Consider the following 23,058-nt stretch of genomic DNA (forward strand, 5'->3'; position numbering starts at 1 on the left):
TCGGACCATTTTTTTTTTGTTACATTGAGTGGTTTTAATTGATAATTTTATTCATATCTTAATACTATTATAAAGGCGAAAGTTTGTATGGATGTATGGATGTATGGATGTATGGATGTATGGATGTATGGATGTTTGTTACTCTTTCACGTAAAAACTACTGAACCGATTACAATGAAATTTAGCACACATATAGAGGGTAACTTGGATTAACACATAGGATAGGTTTTATCCCGGAAATCCCACGGGAACGGGAACTATGCGGGTTTTCCTTTAAAAACGCGGGCGAAGCCGCGGGCGGAAATCTAGTTTTTTTAATAAGTATTAAGAGGCAGAATATCTACAAAGTGTATGACTCACTAGCCGGCCCGCTTCGCCGCGCTTGTTGCACAGATTTTGTTCGTGGTGTCCTCTCTTTAATAATACCTCAATGATAGACATCTATCGACCGACACGACATAAAACACACACGACACGTTCAATGATGAAATAAAACCAGTCTATAACATAAACATGTTTATTATTTATTACTATATACATAATGAAATAAGTACAGCTTGGCAAAAAAGAGTAGAAAACTGGAAGTCACTACTGTCCTCTCGTTACCAAATACCAACACTTTGAATGATTTAATTGTACTCGTTTATTTTTATACAGTAATGAATCATCATCAAAATGAATGGAACAAATTTTTGAATATTTTGTTGGCAGCCAATTTTCTCGTCCAGTGGCATCCAGCCATTTCTTTTTATCAATATTGGATGGAAACCTGAAAAAAGAAGATTTTATTCGCATGTTACGAAAGTTTATCTTTATTGAGTAATAAGTTAAATAAACTACAATAAAGCCCTTAAATAAATGTAACTAAAATTAAAGTTTACGTACAGAAGAATTAATTTCCTCTCAATAAAAATATTATACTACTAGCTTTTACCCGCGACTTCATCCGCGTGTTAATCCAGGTAATAAACTACTCATGTGCAAAATATCATTGAAATCCATCCAGACGTTATTGCGTGATTGAGTAACAAACAAACATCCAAACCCTCGAATTTATAATATAAGTAGGATGAGTACCTACCATGATAAGCAAACCCAACAATCATAATCTTTAATTATAATCATAATCTTTATTTTCTCTTCACAAAACAAGACCTCGAATCGTATGTATGTACTGACAATAAAGAAATATGATTTATTTGGGTAAATTAAAGTAGCCATTATGGCAACCCTGAACCGTTCATCGTTAATTGTTATTTTATTTTAAGATAGTGAAAACACGTATCACAACTCAATATTCTTGGCATCACATCACTGAATTCATCACAAAACATCATAATCGATGATCATCTGGCGTTGTAATAACGAAAGAAATGATAATTTCGCCTACTTACGTGTGAAATGTTATTCCTTCAATTTTTCGCTCACTCCGGCTTTTACAACCCAAAACACTGCAACCCACCATCGCACGTACACTAAATATTCTGTATTATCCAATTTTTATACGCAATAAACACTGTAAATTCACACAATCACAGAAAAATCCAAAAGACGCCAAGTTTGTTTGTCACAATCTGTTCTTGCCAAACAATAAAACCGGCCATGTCGACAAAGACAAAAACTATATATTCTGTCCTGTTTCTTTGCATGGGTTTGACAATTAACGATCTCGCTCTTTCAAGGAAGGTCATTTTAGTGGTTACATCTATAGGTGTATAATCTAAGGTATTGCACAAATTCCTCAGTGCGCATCGTAGACAGAGAAATTCTCTGTCTACGGTGCGCATCGTAGGCACTAGGCAGATGAGCTAGATAATATATAGATGTGTGTGTGACAAATAGGGATGGGTAGGTAACAATTGCGTGCCGAGCTATCGATAAGTTATGTAAATAAATATGTATCTTTTGTAAATTTTATGTTCAATATGTTATTTAAGGAGAAATGTATGAATAAAGTATAAATATGTCATTTTAAATTTGTTTGCCAAGAGAATAAAGTGTTTATTCCATTTGAATATTTCTTGTATTAATTTTAAGTACTTAAAAAAAATATGTTTATGAATATCAGAAAAACGAGTTCGATATTAAAGTTAATAAAATAAAAATTCGGGTTTGGTGCTATTTCTTTAATAATAAATGAAACAATAATAATAATGTTTTAAAAATGTTAAATAAAAATAATAAATAATTAGTTATTTAAAATGATAATATAATAAATCATATAAATAATTTTTTTATTTAATTTTATCCATTCTACTATAAAATGTTCAAAATCAATTTAGCGATATTTCAGAAAATATAATATCGTAACATTACATACTTTACATTTACACTATAATACATTTGCATTCATAATATTAGAAAGTCTATCATACAAAACACACCACAAATTTATTTATAATACATTTTTAAAAGAGTTTTAATTTTAAAGTTAAATAAATAATTTGTTAAAATATAGTTCTTCTAGTAAACTTTATATCGAGTACAGCGTTGGTCAGGTCACATCACTAAGATCACGTGGCGGCAGTGAGGTGCGCGAGCGAGCCTGCGCGTGTCCGCCTCCCACCTCCCCTTCACCCCCGCGATGCTAGATTTATTTTCATAAAAATAAGTACAGTGAAACCTGGTTAAGTGAGACATCAAGGGACCTGCAATTTCGTTTCACTTATAGAGGTATTCAACTTACCCAGTGTCTCAGATATACAGGTATAAATAAATATCTGTCTCATTTACAGAGGCTTTCATTAATAGAGGTGAGAATACAGGTTATTTCAGTTATACAGGTACAATCATTAAATAAAATATATGATAGGGTAGAATAAGAATGAGTAAACAAACAATGTTATCTCAGTTACAGAGGTTTATGCATATAAAATTTACTCGCTGTCTCAGTTATAGAGGTAACTATGAAAGAACAAATCCCAGATATAGAGGTTTACCTCGTCCCATTAACAAAGGTAATTCAGTGCCAAAGTGTTGGGACCTCAGCATGAGTTCCAGTTATGGAGGTTTCTCACTTATCCAGGTCCCACTTAACCAAGTTACCACTGTATAACAATCGACTTACTGATGAAATGTGATACTGGATTTCAATTTTGTGTATTTTCTAGTATCGTTTTTGCAAGATATAACTGCACATTTCACCATGTTTACTCCTAGATATGAATAAAAATCCAGAGCAACGCACTTCGTCAGCACTCAACCACGACTACGAGCGCGCGCGGCGGGAACGTCGTGTTGTTCCCACCTGTGCCTACTGTTCCCACTTGGTTGTTCGCACTCTATAGATACTATCTATACTCTAAGGTTACAACCAACCACTTATCAACAAATACTCTATAGTCTATATTCTTGTCACATTTGACGTTTGCGCGTCGCTTGAATAATAATTGTCAAATGTCAATCTCACTATTGATGGCAGTTCCCAACGATTTTAGATTTTGAGTTAATTATTTTATTACAATTATAAAGTGAAGTTATTTGAAGAGAAGAACAAAAGCAAGCAATATGGCATTAAGAACTTACGGCGACAAGCCGATAAGCTTTCAGATTGAAGAAGGGGGTGATTTTTATTGCGTTGGGTCTGAGGTAGTTATATACTATGCTACTGCAAATATGTTAATAAACAAGCGTTTATAACGAAAATTGCTTGTGTTTTCCAACTTGCTATCTGATAATCAAAGTTCCAAGTACATCTACTTGGCGATATGCATAAAACTTTCTATGTTTACAGGTTGGAAATTATTTACGGTTATTCCGTGGATCTCTTTACAAGAAGTACCCTGGCATGGCCAGGAGGACCCTCACGAATGAAGAGAGGAAACGATTAGTTGACAACGGTTTGGGGCCTCACGTTCTTTCAAGTTCTGTTTCTTTGTTGAAAGCTTCTGAAGTTGAGGATATTATTGAGGGCAATGATGAAAAGTAAGTACGATATTTATATTTCCTATATTTCTTCTACCAAGATTTTTTTTAGTATTCAACATTTTTATACATTGAAGTCTTACAAAATGTATTCTAATACATATTATGTACATAATATCCTACTAATATTATAAATGCGAAAGTTTATGAGGATCAATGTTTGTTACTCTTTCACCCAAATACTACTGAACCGATTACAATGAAATTTAGCACACATATAGAGGGTAACGTATGATTAACACATAGGATAGGTTTCCCGGAAATCCCGGAATGGAAAATGGGAACTAAGCGGGTTCTTCTTTGGAAATTTGGGCGAAGCCACGGGCGGAAAGCTAGTAATTTATAATGGAACTGCATTTCATAGTTACATACCATAATCATATTATAAATTCGATAGTGTGTTTCTTTGGCATTGCAATTTTATGATTTGATTTATATCTGGACACAGTTAGGTGGCTAGAGAATTGTGGCTACACACATTATTAATTTAGTTTGTGTATTTTATAATATTTATGTGCAGTATATAATTGAAAATGCACACATTAAAATGGTCATAAATTTGAATATAATATAAAATTTGGTAGGTTTTAGTTTAATTACATTATGTTAGATGTTTATTGCAAACAAAAAATTAATATCAATGGAATTAAATGTTTATTAAAAAACTAGTAGACTCACAGATAATATATTCTCATTGCAAATCTTCAAAATATGAAGTTATGTAAACTTAAAAAATAAATAATAAATAAAAGTAGTAAATGTTTTTAATTATGTAATAATGTTTGATATTTAGTTTCATAGAATTCTTTCCGCCCGCGGCTTCGCCAGCTTTGTCTAAAACATTTATTTATTTACTTAAAAAAACATCACTTGCCGTTACAGGTCCTGCCCAATGCGACAAAGATACCATTACCAAAACAAACTTAACTAACTTAAAAAAACTAAATAAATATTACTATACATACATAAATTAATAAAGAAATAAATGATTGAAATAACTTTCTAAAAATTACAAATTAACTGTAACACCACCCTTGCGAATTCATTCATTGGGCAATGAAATAAGTCCGCTCTTTCGTGCGCTTCATTTATGATGCGGATGGCTCGTATCATTGGTGCTTTTAAACATAATAAATTATATACTAAAACCTTCCTCTTGAATCACTCATATCTATTAAAAAAAACCGCATCAAAATCAGTTGCGTAGTTTTAAAGATTTAAGCATACATAGGGACAGAGAAAGCGACTTTGTTTTAAACTATGTAGTGATGAATAACATGGCAGCATGCAAATCTGTAATGAATGAATGGCAAATGGCAAATAGACATTTGCCATTCCGGGGCAACACCTAGCCTCCGCCAATGAAAACTTAATCCCACCTTAGTTCATAACATTACTTTGTATGTGCCACTGCTACCATATACGAAGATATTGTTTTAATTCCAACATGTCAAATGAAGCATAATTTCTACACATCTGAAACAGAACTACCTATAACATCTTATCTAGTCGTTAAGTCAATTTGTCGAATTAATTTTGTGTAAAAACATCCAGACTAAAGAGGGATCTCTAAGGAGTACTCTATAATCGAACAAATTCGATACTCCGACACTGCACTGTTAAAAGATTATCAAAATACAGTGCATATGGACAACATCACCACTACTCGAATTGGTGAAGGAAAATATTGTGAGGGAACCTGGCATGTCCATTAATAAAACAGGTTGTTAAATACACACACAAAATATACAAAAATGCTCTCATGAAATAAACTATTTATTGATGTGTGAATGTTGAAATCTGTATCCTTAAATTTACCTTATTGGCTTTTATCTAGTTTATACGTACTGTAAATATATTATACTAGCGTTTAGCTACTATTATGTATTCTGTGATTATACAAAAGAAATAAGTATTTAAATTGTGTTGTGTTAAATGTTTTATAATTTTTTCCTTCTTTTAATTTTATTAATACAAATATTCCATATGTGTGGTATAGTTAAACCTTTTGTAATGACAATGATTTTTTTGTATTTAATTAAACTTGCGTTTTAATGAAAGAAGTAACTAAAAACATTGATTATAAAAAAAAAACTCATTTACGCGGAAGAGAACGGCAGTTTGTTATGAAAAGTCACTGCCCGTTAAAAAAAATATCGAAATCTCAAAGCTCTAAAATTCGTGGTGCAATTCAAAGAAATTATAACGTTCTTTTCACTCGTAATTATATTATTTGTTACTTCAAAGTATAGTCGCTGTATGACGTATGCGGGTAGCATTCGTACCGCGACTTAATTATCAACCAAAACGAGGGTAGACAGAAATATTTTGTTGTTATGTTATTATTATCTTGTTTCTTTTCGATTGCATACATATTGTGCTTGCTTGTCTAATCTTAACATTTCTTAGGATATTACAGTAACTTTTTTGTTCTGTGTGTGTGTGTTGTATAGGTCAATTTATTCTCCTCCTGTGTTGTGTCGTAATAAACAATTAAAAATGTGAGTATAGTGTCTCTGAAAAAGTACAACCCCATCCCAGTTTATATAAACATCAAACACATATCTATATCAATTTGTGCTATCAGCGTGATCTGAACACCCAACGATCTTTATGCTTAACATGAGCTCAATATATTGTGTACTAAAAGCATTTTCGAGAACCCCACATTCACTTAGTGAAGTGAAGTTAGTGAACACAATGGAAATTGGTGCAGTAGCATCGTTTTTGAGTTTATCGCGAATAGAAAGACGCGGCGGATAACTTTCGATAAATACATAATATTATTTAATACATAGTGATTATTTTTTTTATTTTTTTATATGTCAGAGCAAGCAAAGGGGCAGGTGGGCCTGATGTTAAGTGGTCACCACCACCCATAAACTATAGTAACACTAGAAGTATTACAGGTGCTTTGCCGGTCTTTTATGTACAAATAAGCTCTTTTCTTGAAGGCCCCAATGTTGTTGTTGTCGTTGATTATACACATCTTTACTAAATTGTTGCAACCAACTAGATCGAAACATGCAACCTTCACAAAACATGACCACAATATTTAATTTTGCAACAGGTATAAAGCAGTGTCAGTCAGTCAAGAGATGGCAACGCCCAGAGAGGGTAAGAGCAAAAAGCCGCACAACCCCTCCTGGCTGCCGGTCATGCCGAACTCGTCACATTTGGATGCGGTGCCTCAAGCTACACCCATCAGTAGGACCAGAGTTCATACTAAGAAGGTAAACTTGAATTTTGAACTTGAAAACTGAATTTTAATGAGGATGCAATGATGCTTATTTAAGTTAGTAGTAGATCTACTACTACTAACTTAAATAAGCACATACGTAATATTGTCGTCGTCATCTGGTTGAATTTGCTATTTGATGGAATGATTACGTATTAAATCCATTTAATACCCATTTAATTGAATGACTAGGCCAAACATTGATTTAACAATCATCAGTCATCACTCTACGTCTAATTAATTTAACATTTCATAATTAACATATAGTTTTTTCTTACATAACAATAAAATAGTGTGAATTCTTACCATAATTATTGTGGTATATTTTATGACAAGTGGGTTATTATTCTTTAATTGAAGTGAAACTTCTTTATCGGGATTGGAAAAAAATTTAGTGTAACATTTTTTCGTTACGCGCCATCTTATCCCTACCACGCGTGATTCGACGTATTTCTGTAAAGTTGCATAAAGTAAATTATTTTTTGAAAAATAAGGTCCTAAAAAAGTTTCACTTCTTACGTGTGTACACTAGTACACGCATACATTTTTTATTTTATTGTCAGGTCCGTACATTCCCGCTCTGCTTTGACGATACAGACATGACGGCTATGTTAGAGAACGCTTCACAGAAACAAATTCTTGTGCCCATCAGACTTGATATGGAGATCGAAGGCCAGAAACTAAGGGATACATTCACTTGGAACAAGAATGGTAAATTTTATAATACTGTACTCATATTGTACCATTTTATTGTTATTATTAAAAACTTAAAACTACATTGGTTCATCATATTATGCTTTAGTAGTGCTGTAACTTAGGCGAGATAAAATTACTTCAAATTGTTACTCGGTACTAACTATAGTAAATTGTCATACGAGAATGGCTTTCACTTTATCCTGTAGCGTGTATAAAAAAAGGTTTTAACAAGCTATTCTACTATAACTATATTATTGAGAGGAAATTGTACTGCTTGTTTGTAATGCTGCTGAACCTATTTCCAACCTTCTTTCACTAGCAGAAACCTACATTATTTCTGAGAGACAAAGGCCTTAATATTTTATTTTTAGCAGCACAACCTGCTAGTTAGAAAAAAAAGACGGGTTGCACTCCGGGAGTGCCGGCAGAAGTGATAACTTGATTATTAACATTCAGCATATTTGATATTTTGGAATGGTATCCGTCTTACGCATGGAATATAAGGGCTAAAAAAAAAAAACATCCGTCTTACGCTTTTTCGATCAGGCCACGTGTCCTGACGCGAGTTTAAGATTTTATACCCAACGCCGCTAAAGAAGTTTTCACTTCAGTAAATATCTCTTGTTGCGTAGTCAAGCAATATAAATTTTTTAATGATTTTTTTTGTCACAGAATCAATAATAACCCCAGAGCAATTTGCGGAAGTGCTATGCGATGATTTAGAACTCAACACAAGCACTTTCATACCGGCCATAGCGTCCTCTATTAAGCAGCAAATTGAGGCCTTTCCAAGCGAACCACCAGCTATATTGGAAGAGGCTACCGATCAACGAGTTATTATTAAGTTGAATATACATGTGGGGAACACGTCTTTGGTTGATACCGTAAGTAAATATTAAATTAGTTATAGAGAACTGTTACAATTTAAAAGTTAAATTTTTAGACTGGAATAAATATTAGTTTTAACATGTTTTGTTTTTATACCATTTCAATGATTTATAATAGAAAAATATATTATCATAAATAGTAGTTGTTCGTGTGTTTATTAAGTTTTTCTATCATAAAATTTTCTGAAAACAAAATTTATTTCTAACTGATGATTTGGAATATGTTGTTGGAATGTAGCATCTTGTCAATAAAGCAGTAAGTATACCCGGCGCGGCCTAAGATGATCCCTATGACACTGACAGTTATTCTCAAGAGACAAACTTGTAATGGCGTCACCATTAAATTAGAAACGTATTGGAGGCGTCTAAAAATGGCATTTATTAATTTTTACGTAGCTTTATGCCATTACAATGATATTCCGTTGGAATTATAACAATTCTTAACATTTACGAGAAATTATATCAATCTGACTTTACGTTTACGTCCTTCAAAACTTACATCGTTGGCATTTATCGACTAGTGCGGAAAGTATCGATAAACAAATTTCGATAATGGAAACGAGTTCACATTTTTTCCATGCTTAAGCTATAGTTTATTCTCTATTGAATGGAACAGAAGATCGCAGCATAATTAATTAATTAATTACCGTTCGCGTTAATTTACTTACCTATGATAATATAAGTTTTTTAGAAAAATTAAATGGGGGATTCCATTTTCATGATAAAATAATATACACTGTGTTAAACGGGTTAAGGATTACGAGAAAATGATAAGGTGCATTTTTATGTTTTGGAAAACTTTCGTTTTACTTACCGTTTCGTTTACATAATAGACGTTAAAAATTCATTTTATAATATTTGTAAAAACATGTTTACCGACGTGGCTGAATGCTAACCACGCCTTAGCCTATAAAATAGTAAAGTATCGACACGATCCATCATATCGGTCAATTAGGGAAAGCTGGCATGTTCACAGTACTCACACTTATGCAATTTCACTTACAGTATGTTCAAAAATAAATGCGACTCTCGTTTCATTTTAGACTTGAATTGTAAAATGGGTGCGTTGTAGATATATATATATATATGCAAATATAATTACTTATGAAAGCTCTCATAATTTACCTGTAAAATTATAATTTAAAAGTAAATCAATTGATGAAGTTAATTATTTATTCTAATAATAATCAATTGGATAAAAGTATTAATAATCATTCAATTAGCAAATAATAATTAAATTCCTGACTTTGGTCGAGTAAAGATATTATCTAAGAAATATTATATTTGTAGTAAGTACGTAATACCTACCAATACGCGCTAACAAATATGTGTTACATGTTTATTGTATAATTTTCACACTATTGGTTTTAAACTCAAACTCAAACATTTATACAATTAGACTTCTTCTAGAAGCACTTTTGAATCGTCATAACAGTTTAACAGTTTTAACATTTACCACCAATTCAGAAAGCAGTATCTATAGAGAAGAAGAAGAATCTATTTAATCATAATCGTAATCTTCTACTTCACTGTAACTTTCATCGCTCGAAGAACTCAATGTTTCGTTGTCGGAATTTCTTAATGTTATTATAAATGTGTCAGTGTAATTATCTACTTTTGGTTCTAATTGAATATATTTTTCCTCATGTTCTCGCGTCTTTCTCCAAACGTCACTAAACATATCCAGACTAATAGCATTTGCTTCCTTTCTAAATAATTCTTCCACAGTTTTCAAGTTAAAGTTCACATTTTGTGATGCTACTTGCCCTTTAATTATGCCCCATAGTAACTCTATTGGGTTGAGTTCTGGATGGTATGGTGGAAGGCGCAATACACTGTCCATGATCTTTGAGGATTGCATCAAGTAGGTAAAAATTGTGTATAGTTTGGCTTATTTTTTTTAATAATGTGATAACTCTGATTATTAATTAGGTAGTAATTTGATTTTTGAAAAAAAAATGCCGATTTTAGTCAAAATTTATATTTTTCTAACAAGATCCTTATCATCCAAATTTCCACCTTGGTGAGAAAAATTGACATTTCTAATGAAAATGAACAAAAAATTAAATGATTTTATTAAATACTGTAAAATAGTCTATAATTCTTCCATTTACTGTATCACAAAATTCTTCATAGATTTTTAGATATTCGTACTACACCAATTACATCACCCTGTATTTATAAACAATTGCAAAATATGACACATACATAGGCCGGGAGATACTGACACAAAATTTCGGGTCATTTGTAACAGAATGGCGGTTCTATAGAGGTCTTATTACGCAATGACTAAAAGAAAAATGATGGTCAGAACTCAGAACGCTGGTACCGGCGGACTAGTCGCGTGGGCGTTAGTCGAACTCATCGGATAAATAGCGAAAGTCAAACGATTTGTAACACAAAAATTTTAGAATTCACCGATAGCCCATAAAAAAGATGTAGGCGGTAGTGTCATGCCATACTTTTCCGGTGTAACTTACAGCCCCCCATACCGACGCGATGCGTTGATTAAAAAAAAAAACAATTCAAACATTTGCAAACATTTACTACATTACCAGGCTAACTTTTGCACAGGTAATCATCATCGTGCAGACATTTACGAAAATCGCCATGCCATACTTTTCGGACGATTCCAAATGGCCACCATACCGCCGAAAATCTGCAGAAAAAAATTTTTTTTCGCCAAACAATTTGTACCAGTATTGCATTTGGATTTTTGGAGAGTATTTGATAAAATGTGACCATTATTATATTTGCCATACTTCTAGTAGGGGGAAAAAGTGCTGCCATACTTGAAAATTAATTTATTCGTCACGTTTCAAAAATACGACTGTACAATACGTAAAATAATTTTTTACAGTATGGGATCATTATATTCTGTTTGTTTGTATACAATTCTACCTAGAAAAAAATATCGCAGATTGCAAACATGGGGCGGATGATTGTAAGACTTAAGCCAAGACGTAAAAAAAAAATGAAAAGAATTGGCGATTTGTACCAGTACGGCATTTTTGGAAAGTATATGATGCAACGTGACCATTATTATATTTGCCATACTTTTAATAGAGGGAAAAATTAGTGCCATACTGCTACAAATCGTTCAAACTACGAATAAAATCTTACAATAAGAAAAAAATCTTATACACATTCGCCACCTCCCACAGGTATGGCATTATCACACTTCTATTTATAATCATTCAGGAGTTATTGAAAAAAAAATGTAGGGTGGTACAAATCGTTTGGCGAGAAAAAAAATTCAAAAATTTGCAGATTTTCCGCGGTATGGCGACCATTTGGAATCGTCCGAAAAGTATGGCATGGCGATTTTAGTAAATGGCTGCACGACGATGGTTACCTGTGCAAAAGTGAGCCCGGTACAAATGAAAGAAAGAAAGAAGAAAGAAAGAAAAAACATTTATTTCAAGGACATAATCAAACAAAGTCTTAAAAACATGACAAACAAAACAGTAAAAAAAGTAAAATTATAAAGAGATAAAAAATAAAACGAAATTTGCACGGTAGGATGTCCTCGAAAAAGGGTGACCAACTCAGCTAAATACTGTACGACAGAAATGCACGCACAGCGCTGGTTTTCAGTGGCCCCTAAATGTTGTCGCAATAATCAGAGTGACCTCCATTACAGTAAGAAAATATTAAAATAAATAATCAATAAATAAAAAATATACTAATAATAATACGTCTATGTGCAGAGATAAACAAAAATTAATAGAATAAATATGATATAAGTAGTAATAAATATATAAAAGAAAGTATAATTAACGTATATTCAATATTTTTTACATTTGACAGATATACATATAATATATTAAATAGAGATAATCATCATCAGTAGCCACTAAGGTTGGATCTGTTTCTCTAGTAATTCAAAGTCTAGTAATTCTCTAGTAATCAAATGGTTGAATTGTTTTTTTTAAATCAACCCATTCACGTCGGTATGGCGGACTGTAAGTCACATCGTAACTGTATGGCATGACACTACCGCCTACATCTTTTTTAAGGGCTATCAGTATATTCTAAAATTTTTGTTTTACAAATCGTTGGACTTTCGCTATTTATCCGACGAGTGTGCCTAACGCCCACGCGACTAGTCCGCCGGTACCAGCGTTCTGACCATCATTTTTCTTTTTGTCATTGCGTACTAAGACCCCTCTAGACCGCCATCCTGTTACAAATGACCCGAAATTTTGTGTCAGTATCTCCCGGCCTAACATGTGCAATGTGTAAATGTGTTGACGTTCCAGCTCTTCTTAATATACCTGTACGAGCAATCACTAAGACGAACTGTCATAGGGATCATCTTAGGCCGCGCCGGGTATAATTATTAATTACAAAGTATCACAAAATCTACTATATAAAAATAAGTCGGGTTTTCCTTCCTGACGCTATAACTCCAGACCGCACAAACCGATATCCACGGTTTTGCATTCGTTGGAAAGGTCTCGGGCTCCGTGAGGTTTATAGCAAAGAAAAGGTGTCTCTGGTGGCGAAACCACAGAACATATAAAAGAGGTTAGAAAGGCATTGTAGGTGTGGCAGACGCGCCAAGGATATGAGCACTGCTCACATCATCATCATGCGTATGATTCGTTCCATTTTAAATCGCATAATCGCGCGGCGCTATGATTGGCTAGATTTGAAATTGCAAATATGTGCGTAAGCGGACTTGCGCGGACTTGGCCACACCCACAGGCGACACCGGTTCTTATAGGAACGGCGAATTATTGCCATTCTAACCTCTTTTATATGTTCTGTGGACGAAACGGAGTTCGCCCGGTTTGCTAGTATTTTTATAAATTTCCACACTAAATTACATTATGTTACAGGTGGAATGGGACATGTCTGAAAAGGAGAACAATCCGGAACAATTTGCAATGAAGTTATGTGCAGAATTGGGGTTAGGCGGTGAATTTGTAACTGGGATCGCTTACAGTGTGAGGGGCCAGCTGGGTTGGCACCAACGGACGTATGGGTTCAGTGAAGCTTTGCCTACTATTGAGGTATGTCTAACAAACAAACAAAAATACTTTATTGTGCACCAATAAATAAAAATTACAAAAGTAAATATATAAAATAAATAGACACAGTTGAGCACAACAGGCGGTCTTATCGCTAAGATAGCGATCTCTTCCAGACAACCTGGTAGTCAAGGAAAAACAGTAAGTATTAGTTTATGGCCAAGAGGTGCATTTATAAAGTTTAAAATACATAAATAAAATAGTATAAACACAGAGAACATATATACATCTATAATATACCTTGTATAACTTGTATTGGATGATATTAGTAGTTATAATACTAACGTTACTTCGTTTACGAAAAGGATGCTTATGCAACATTTTTATTTCATTTTTTTCTCCAATAAGTAACATAATGTTTATAAACTGCAAGCTTTCGGCCAGTAACTACAATCTGTGGAGTCAAAGGAATTTCTCAATGGACCGATATGTTTAAAAAATGAGGCTAAATGAAATCTATGTTACTCTCTAGCCTCCATATTATATCCAGACACAAAAATTAATCATAAAATCGCTCCATTCCGATGTAAAAGAAAGACATATAAACAAAACAATGTAATTACTAACAAACACATTTTCTCGATTATAATATTACTAGCTTTCCGCTCGCGGCATTGCCCGCTTTGTCTAAAATCTAATAAATAACATACTAAAATCTTCCTCTTGTATCACTCTCTCTATTAAAAAAAACTGCATCAAAATCCGTTGCGTAGTTTTATACATAGGGACATATTTATATTATGTACTGATACTTAGGAAGTAAGGATTATCTACACTTAAGTTTAAAATATATATTTAAAATTATACCTAATCCAATGTTTTCCTACCATAGACGCCATACCGCCAGCCATCAGAAGCGGAAATATGGGCTCCACACCTTGAAACCCTGACTAATGCTGAAATGGAGAAGAAGATCCGAGACCAGGACCGTAATACGAGGAGGATGAGGCGATTGGCCAATACCACGCCGGGTTGGTAAACATTTGTAGAGATTGGTTGATATTTTAAAGGGCTTAGGGCAGGATTTTTGAAGTGAAAACTTCTTTAGCGGCGTTGGGTATAAAATCTTAAACTCGCGTCAGGACACGTGGCCTGATCGAAAAAGCGTAAGACGGATACCATTCCAAAATATCAAACATGCTCAACGTCAATAATCAAGTTTTCACTTCTGCCGGCACTCCCGGAGTGCAACCCGTCTTTTTTTGGAGAAATTGGGTTGATTTTTAAAGGGCGTAAATCGCAGTTTATTCGTTGGTAGTTGTGTGTGGTGTATAGGATATATTCGAGGCCAGGACCATAAAACGAGGAGGATGAGGCGATTGGCCAATACCACGCCGGGTTGGTAAACATTTGTAGTGAATAGTTGATATTTTAAAGTTTTTTGGGAAATTTGATGGGTCTAAATCGTGGTTTATTCCTTGATAGTCGTGTAGAATATATTTGAGACCAAAACCGTGACACGATAATTTTTTGCAGCATTTTAAAGGGTTTTTTAGTGCTAGTTTTTGAGAACTTTTTCCAAATATTTTTAGATTCTATGGTGTTTTGACAGGTTTAAGTTGCGGACTATTTGTTATTTGTATGCAGGATATTTTATTGTACTAGTCAATAAATACATTCTGGAAGTATAATAATGAATAAATCGCGATTTAAATCCTTTATGACATCTTTGTTTATACATGTCATCATTTCAACTACACGTGAAACATCGTTGCGAAATTGATGTTGTTTTATGAAAATTAAATTTAGAAATCAGTACGATTTCTTTGTAGCTATTGTATTGGTAGGTAATTTAAAATTTGTTGAATTGATTTTAATTGCTCAATTAGAATAAATGATTGTGCCGAATACAATTCGACTTGTATTGCAACTTAAGAAAAAATATTATACGTATTCCAAAAATATTTTAAGTTGCTTTATCCTCATTAAATTTATTACAACGTTTATCTTGCCATACAAATTTGTTTGTATTATTAACTACTACTTTGGAATTGTTTTTAAATCTGCTATTTATATCCGGCTCGAAGGATAAAAAATATGATATTTTTAATTTTAGAGAATTAGTGACACAATAAAATAATTTTAATTGAACATTACTTAACTAAGAAGCCCTTTATTTAGAGTAAGGGCCGATTTTTCAATGCCCAGATAAACAGCTAGATAGACTTTATTCTTCAGTTAACAAAATATTCAATTTTTCAATAGACGAATAAGAATTATCTATCCAATAACTACGTTGTTTGAGGAATAAATCTATTTGCCGCTCCAACGGCCAGATAGCGCGCTATTCGACGGTTAGGCGTTTGAGTTGACAACTGACGCGTCAAATTTGGGATATTTTCGTATGTCATAACATAGAGCGTAGAATTATTAACAATTAAACCTCTTTCTATATAATTATTATCAATTAAAATCATATTGAAATTGATGTTTTTGAAAGTACTGATGACCATGCCATTGAAAATTTGCCGAACGCTGCCTTTAAGTATGTCGTTTCCATCGTAAAATATATAAATTGAAACACAAATTTAACCAAACTCTTTACTCGAATCAAAACAACAATCAACAATCATAGAAGAAAAGAGCGATACAAGACAAACTTAAAATGCACTCCTGACGTGAGTCATGAGTGACGGTTGTTGACAAATTGCAAGAGTTGACTCTATCCCGCTCTAACCTGACTAATTTAATATGTTTGTTTCGCCACTCCGAGAGCAGAGCTGCCAATATGGAAATATTTGGTCAGATAGTTATTCATCAAATAGATCTCGATTGAAAAATAGGCGAGCAGTTATGAGTTAGATAAATAATTGAATAAATCTATTCGAGGGGTAGTTATTAGACTGTTTATCTCGGGATTGAAAAATCAGCCCTTAATCAATTTCGCAACGATATTTTCCTTATTCATTATTTATCTATATTTTAATTTTACAAATGCTCTGCATTTTTTTTATTTCATCAATAATAACATCATGTTGAGTAAAAATTATATGTGGGCAATATTTTGGATTTAATAAGAACATTCTTATTACATTATTTATGAAGGTTAATTTATAAATTTATTTGAACTATATTATATTTAAAGCATGTTAATCGGGTGTGAGGGAATTGTCTTTGTGTTCCATAATAATAATCGAATTTGTAGTCACAAATCTAGTTCAGTTAGATAATTATTTAATTACTAATTAATAAGTATTGGTCTTCGAGTACATGGAGTACATATTTATGATATTTATGACAGTGTTAAAAACAGTATGACGTACTTAATTATTTTATTTTTTTGATATAAGTAAGAATGCCTTTAAGGTATTTCGATTCTTCCAGAAGTAATAAGACTAATATTGAATGTTATTATTTTGGGTTTAAGCAATAAAAATATATTAGATAATTTAATAATTTATTTGCATGCTGGTATACTTAATAAACTGTAAGGGACGAATATAAGCTGCCTTAAAAAGTACAATGGTATTCATTAGGATATTATTATGTTTGGATGAATATTAGTAATAGTATAATAATTATAAGCAACAGTTTACACGAGTATTGACAGAAAATTGATATTGTTTAGTTCTCCATTTATAACGATACATTTTTTATTTTCTATAAATAATGTTTTGTTGCTATAACTTTTAGCGGCATATAGATTTATGAAAAGTTATCTTACCATTCGCCTCGTTTGAATTGGGGCATAAAAATAATAGAATTTCAATATTTCGATTATAGAAAGTACATTACAATATTACATGTTCCAATTTTTTGAACGAGCACGAGCGAAGTCGCGGGCGGAAACTTAACCTTAAAATTATTTACAATCTGCATGACTCAAACAAAAGCCAGCACTGTGAATGTACCGTAAATTTAAATGATGTCATGCAAATGCTGAAGCGAACAACGCAATATAACTATTAAACTTCGGCTCTATCAATGGGGGAACTATTAACAACTTCTGTCATTACTCGTGAAAACAGGATGTACTTAAGTGACTCGTAATGCATGTCTATACGTAGATATTTATATGAGCGAACTTGTCAAAATGTCGATTGGTGTTGTCAACTTAATAAAAAAGACGTATGGCACTCGGGTAAAGCTATTGCATGCTATGCCTTCAAGCCACACCTCCGCGCCCGTCGGAGTGGGGAGCGTAAGGTTTTTTCGTTACGCAATTTCTCGATTCGGTCCCCGCGCTCAAGGCCCGCGATAGAAGCTATGCAATAGCTTAAAAAGTAAAAGACAAAATGGAATGTGCTTTTTGAATTTTGAATTGCATGGGCTGTTTTTTGCTATAATTCGTGAGAATTTAGGGATAAATAAATGTTACAGTGGCAACACTTATAAAAAATTAAGAAGACGATTTTATAATTTTTAAAAAATTTAAGTTTAAAAATAGTTTAACAACATTCTAGACGATATTTTGACAAGTTAACAAATTATTTATTATTTGCATAATATGAGAAAGTAAGTGGACTGTTGAATTATTATCACAATATTAAAGGTATATTTACTAAATTTTTAAAAACATTGTTTCATTTGACTAACCATCATCTTACTTCACGATGGGTGATTAAATTTACACATTCTGCTTACCGTCTTCATTAGTATAATTTATTACGTATGGCAATATTTTGTGTGATTAATTATTATAGCTATTTATTAATGATATGGCTTTTTCTATTAAAAAATGTAACGATCTCTTAAGGCTCGACTTTAAATAAAATATTTTTATACCTTTTTAAGCAACAAAATTCGTATTTTCTTTTAATTCCTAATTTATCCACTTCAAACTATTAAACCATTATCCTCTATAATCTATCTCATTCTATACTCAAAATTAACAGTCCCCAAACGATTTCTCGCCCTATCCCTTTCACACCTAGGTAGTTAGTTAGGTGTGAAAGGGATAAAAAAACATACAGGCGTCATTCAACGTCATATTTTCTTGTTACAAGTTAATGTTCATACTGAAATCTCCAGTGTATTAGATATAAGCTTCTTGGCCAAAACCTAACAGAGTATTGCCATACACAGCAAGCACAGATAAAATAAAAATCAATTGTTTGGTAACAGATGTGTCGCTAAGCCGCGCGGTCAACCGGCTCATACGCGCTGACGAAGCTTTGTTCCAGACAACGCCGGAAAAGCGGAGGAAAAAAATTTAATCACTCACGATAATCTACAGTGGAACCTTTTTCCTTATCCCGATAGAATAAGTATGGTTAGATAGGGTAAAGTGTCTTGTTTGGGAGTTGATAGAAATGTTTAAGACAATTTTGTGTTTGGAAAATCTCAATTTTAAAGAATAGAAAAAATTTGATCACGAGGCTGGATTCGAATACGCGTCTTCTTACAGGGGCGATGCCTGACCAATCGGCCACCCGTGATCCCTAAATTTATATTAATAAACCATTTGAATGCTATAAAATTTAAATATCAAATTCTCATGATGTTTGAAGCGGTTCAAGGTACTTTACTCTATGTTTCTGATAGATTTTAATGAATTTTATTAAACATCAATTGCTTTGATAAATGAATCTGGATTGCATTGATATGGGAAAATTTTAATTTCTGTTCAAACTCAAAATAATTTTCTTTTCCAATAAAAATAAACCCAGTTTTTAGATCTTAATTAAGGATTTTTGTATGCATTGAAGTGAAGTATTCGTGAATAAATGTAAAATTTTAAACTTTTTGTTTTCTTTCTTTATTTTGATAACTTCATTGCATTCACTAATAAAAGCGTCGTGCAGAACGTGCCTTTAGGAAAGGTTTATAATAACAGCCTTCCACAAATCGGCAAAGTGCGAATAGGATTTGATACAGTGCATACGAGCATTATTATTGGTATATCAAAATTTTATATCTATCTTTGGTTAAAGGTAAGTCAAGGTTCGCTGCAGGTAAGCTCAGTTCAGCTGCATATGCAGTCCGAAAAATAAGGCATCTCACCGATGAAGATACAGCTAGATTGGTTTATTTCAGCTACTTTCATAGCATTATGTCCTATGGAATTCTACTGTGGGGCAAGGCTGCAGATATAGAATCTATATTTATATTACAGAAAAGAGCCATTCGCTCTATATATAATTTACGTGCTCGGGACTCACTAAGAGATCATTTTAAGAATACTGGTATCCTTACTGTACCATCACAGTATATATTTAATAAAATAATATGGCATATGGCACAAGGAACAGGAATAGAATTGAAATGCCATTTTTCCGATTAGCTAAAGTTAAAAATTCATTTATGGGTCAAGGTATACGCTTATATAATAAAATTCCTCACAATATTAAAGAGTTTAGTAGTTCTAAATTTAAAACTTATATAAAAAATGTACTAGTTCAGAGAGCGTACTACAGTATTCAGGAATATATGGACGATAAAGACCCATGGAGGGTTGTCGCGTAAAAACCACAGGACAGCTCTTTGGCATATTATGATATATTATTATGTAGTTAGATATAAGTTACATATTATGTAATATTGACATGATTTAAAAGAGCAACTATGGAGTTTCTTGCCGATTCTTCTCCATAGATACTGCTTTCCGAATCGGTGGTAAATGTTAAAATACTTATGTAATGACGATTCGAAAGTGCTACTAAATAGTAGTCTAATTGAATAAATGAATGTTTGAGTTTGAGTTTGAGTTTGAAAAGGTGTAAAGACTCACCAAATCGTCCTAGTTGGACCTATTATGAGAAGAGTGATTCTCATAATAACTTCGTGTGAAAGGGTTCTTCAAACTCAAACTAAAACATTTATTTATTCAAAGACTTCTTCAAGAAGCACTTTTGAATCATGATAACAAAGGTTTACTATATATAGACCATTACCATTTCTGTTTTCCTATTATATAGTATGTTGTATTTAAAGCGGCATAGATTACATAATAAAAGCTTATAATTATAACACAAATGTAACCGAGAGTTTTCCTACTGGGTCGTAATTCTTACGTAATATGTAGCTTTTCAAACAACTACTAAGATGGATTGATACATACCTTTTGATTTGAGACTCCAATGGACCACTTTTATTTCTCCACCATAAGACTGACAATTATTCAAAGTACATATATCCATATAAAGTGGTTTTATATAGTAATAAAAGGGCGTTGGGTTTCCAGTTTTCCTTAACGCGTTTTGTAAATAAATACAGCAAAGATTTATGACCTCGATATTTGGATGTACACATTGATTGCGTGAAATATATCAAAGATTACGGTTTAGGTTTATAAGTACGATTATTTTAACAACCAACTGTGATTTAACCCTGTTTTCCCTTTTTCAGGAAATGTGGGTAAATTGTTATACATAAACAAATATATAGAATGTTTGTGAAATTTTAGTGAATACAAGAATTTGTACTGACACAGGGCACAGAAGACTATAATCACTTAATTCTTGGATATATAAATTGTTATACATAAAGAAATATATAGAATGTTTGTGATTTTTTAGTCAATACAAGAATTTGTACTGACACAGGGCACAGAAGACTACCTAATCACTTATTTCTGGGATATAAATGGAAATTTATCAGGGGAACAGATGTTACTGCAATCATGTTTAGGCTATCATGCATGCATTCACATTCTTAGTGGACATTGGCCTGATAGAATCTAATGATGTTTATTACCCGTCAGGCATTATCATTTTTTTAATGATATCACGATTTAACTCGTTTCCTCTCTACTTCATACAAAACATTTTAATAATGGACATGGAATGTTAGATACCTATAGGTAGGTATTGTAGTAGTTCAGAATTTTAGAGCTTCTCGGTACACTAACAATATAATTATTAAAGTTCTTAAAACTTGTTATAACTTAAAGATTTACAAACGAAAACTTTTAATTGGCCTTTGTTTGTATAAACTTTTATGTAACTTGTATCTTCTAAAATGATAAAAGTTAATTTAATTTTACATTAACTTGAGTATTTGTACGTTGCATACAATCTCAACAGAGGGTAGTCAAGTGTGAAATAAATTGAAAAGCGTTTAAGTGTTTACGTCAGGTAAATAGATCAGTGACCCCATACTACAAAAGGGAACGTCTGGATACATACACCCACACTCACACATGCGTTATCTGTAAACATTAGTGCATTGAGTCTCGTAGCTCATTGACTATAAAACCGAAGCGATCAAAATCTGAAGTAACCGTAGAACAGAAGATGCCGTATTCTTATAAGCTTCCAATGCAGAAAAACTTCGCCGTTGTATCAACTGTAAGACGTCCACTGCTGAGCATCGGCCTGCCCAAATACTTCAAGAATAGTCATCGGCCTGCATGCAGCGGCTCCCAGCCACTATATTCTATTAAGTATATTGTCATAAAGAATATGGGAAAACTTAGACGGTGAATTGCTCGATATTTTACCAATAATGGTTATAATTATTCTTGTCACCAAAAGTCAACCTGGTGCATATCAAAGAGTAAGTAGAATTCAGTTTGTCAACATACCAATACGATATAGGTAGACCGTACAGATGAAAGGCGAAAAAACCGTATAAGCAGGAAAATGTTTCGTACTGTTTACCAATACACATACTGAACAAATATTGACATGTGTTAGGCTCGAAGAAACTTGCAAATGGCTCTACCAAGGCTCTACCGATGTGAAATTTTCTGTAAGATAGAAATTTCGTATAAATACCTATATTGGTAAACTCTACAATTTAAACTTGCCATATTATGAACGTAGAGTAAACTCTACATTTTAATAAATTAAACAATAATCCACAGTACATATTGTTTTCGGTATTAATAAGTAATAACATTGACTTCTTCATAAATTACCAATAGAAATAGAGATCGCAGATAATACTGGAAGATATAATTAACTTATACGTGTCCTGAATGCTCGCTCCACGGATTTTTGTTAAGAATCCTATCAACTACAATCAGGTCAAGTTATACACAAGTATATTATTATAGTTTTCAAATCCATATCGATATCTCGGTCATCACTCAGCAATGAATATAAGGCTTAGTGGAAGACGATTCAAGTTATCAGTTGAGAAAAACATCGTCTGCACATGCGCGATTTCAGCCAATGTTATGCTTACTATCGCTGGAAGCAAGGAAGACAAGGATGTGCGGGGTCGATAGACTTTTGTCGATACATTTTTTTTAAGATAATTCCGAGGTGTTAAGTGGGATTCAAAGGTAAGTTACTATATTGATATAGATTTAAGTGGTGCTTGTTTGCATTATTTAGTAAGTTAATGATTTATTAATGCAAATGAAAATGTTGATGAAATTGTGTACTTTGAA

General features: G+C 32.8%; 1 protein-coding gene and 1 long non-coding RNA gene across 2 annotated transcripts; one reads left to right on the forward strand and one right to left on the reverse strand.

The window, feature by feature from the left end:
• Nucleotides 1-659: 659 nt before the first annotated feature.
• On the reverse strand, nt 660-1,725 carry LOC149479065 (uncharacterized). Its single transcript, XR_016317373.1, has 2 exons — nt 1,395-1,725; nt 660-769 (listed from the first exon to the last, which is right to left on the reverse strand). It is a non-coding gene; the product is annotated as an uncharacterized LOC149479065 (long non-coding RNA).
• Nucleotides 1,726-3,382: 1,657 nt separating this feature from the next.
• Snr1 (SWI/SNF related, matrix associated, actin dependent regulator of chromatin, subfamily b, member 1) lies at nt 3,383-19,339 on the forward strand. Its single transcript, XM_089708863.1, has 8 exons — nt 3,383-3,588; nt 3,734-3,924; nt 6,995-7,157; nt 7,726-7,873; nt 8,531-8,742; nt 13,590-13,763; nt 14,614-14,752; nt 18,846-19,339. Exons 1-8 carry the CDS (start codon nt 3,508-3,510, stop codon nt 18,935-18,937), a joined length of 1,200 nt encoding a protein of 399 aa, XP_089564989.1. The 5' UTR covers nt 3,383-3,507; the 3' UTR covers nt 18,938-19,339.
• The last annotated feature ends 3,719 nt before the right edge of the window (nt 19,340-23,058 follow it).

The sequence above is a fragment of the Colias philodice genome, chromosome 21 (assembly GCF_061535455.1).
Source record: "Colias philodice isolate Cphi_HAF_F1 chromosome 21, ilColPhil1 Martin Lab GWU primary, whole genome shotgun sequence".
NCBI classification, from domain to species: domain Eukaryota; kingdom Metazoa; phylum Arthropoda; class Insecta; order Lepidoptera; family Pieridae; genus Colias; species Colias philodice.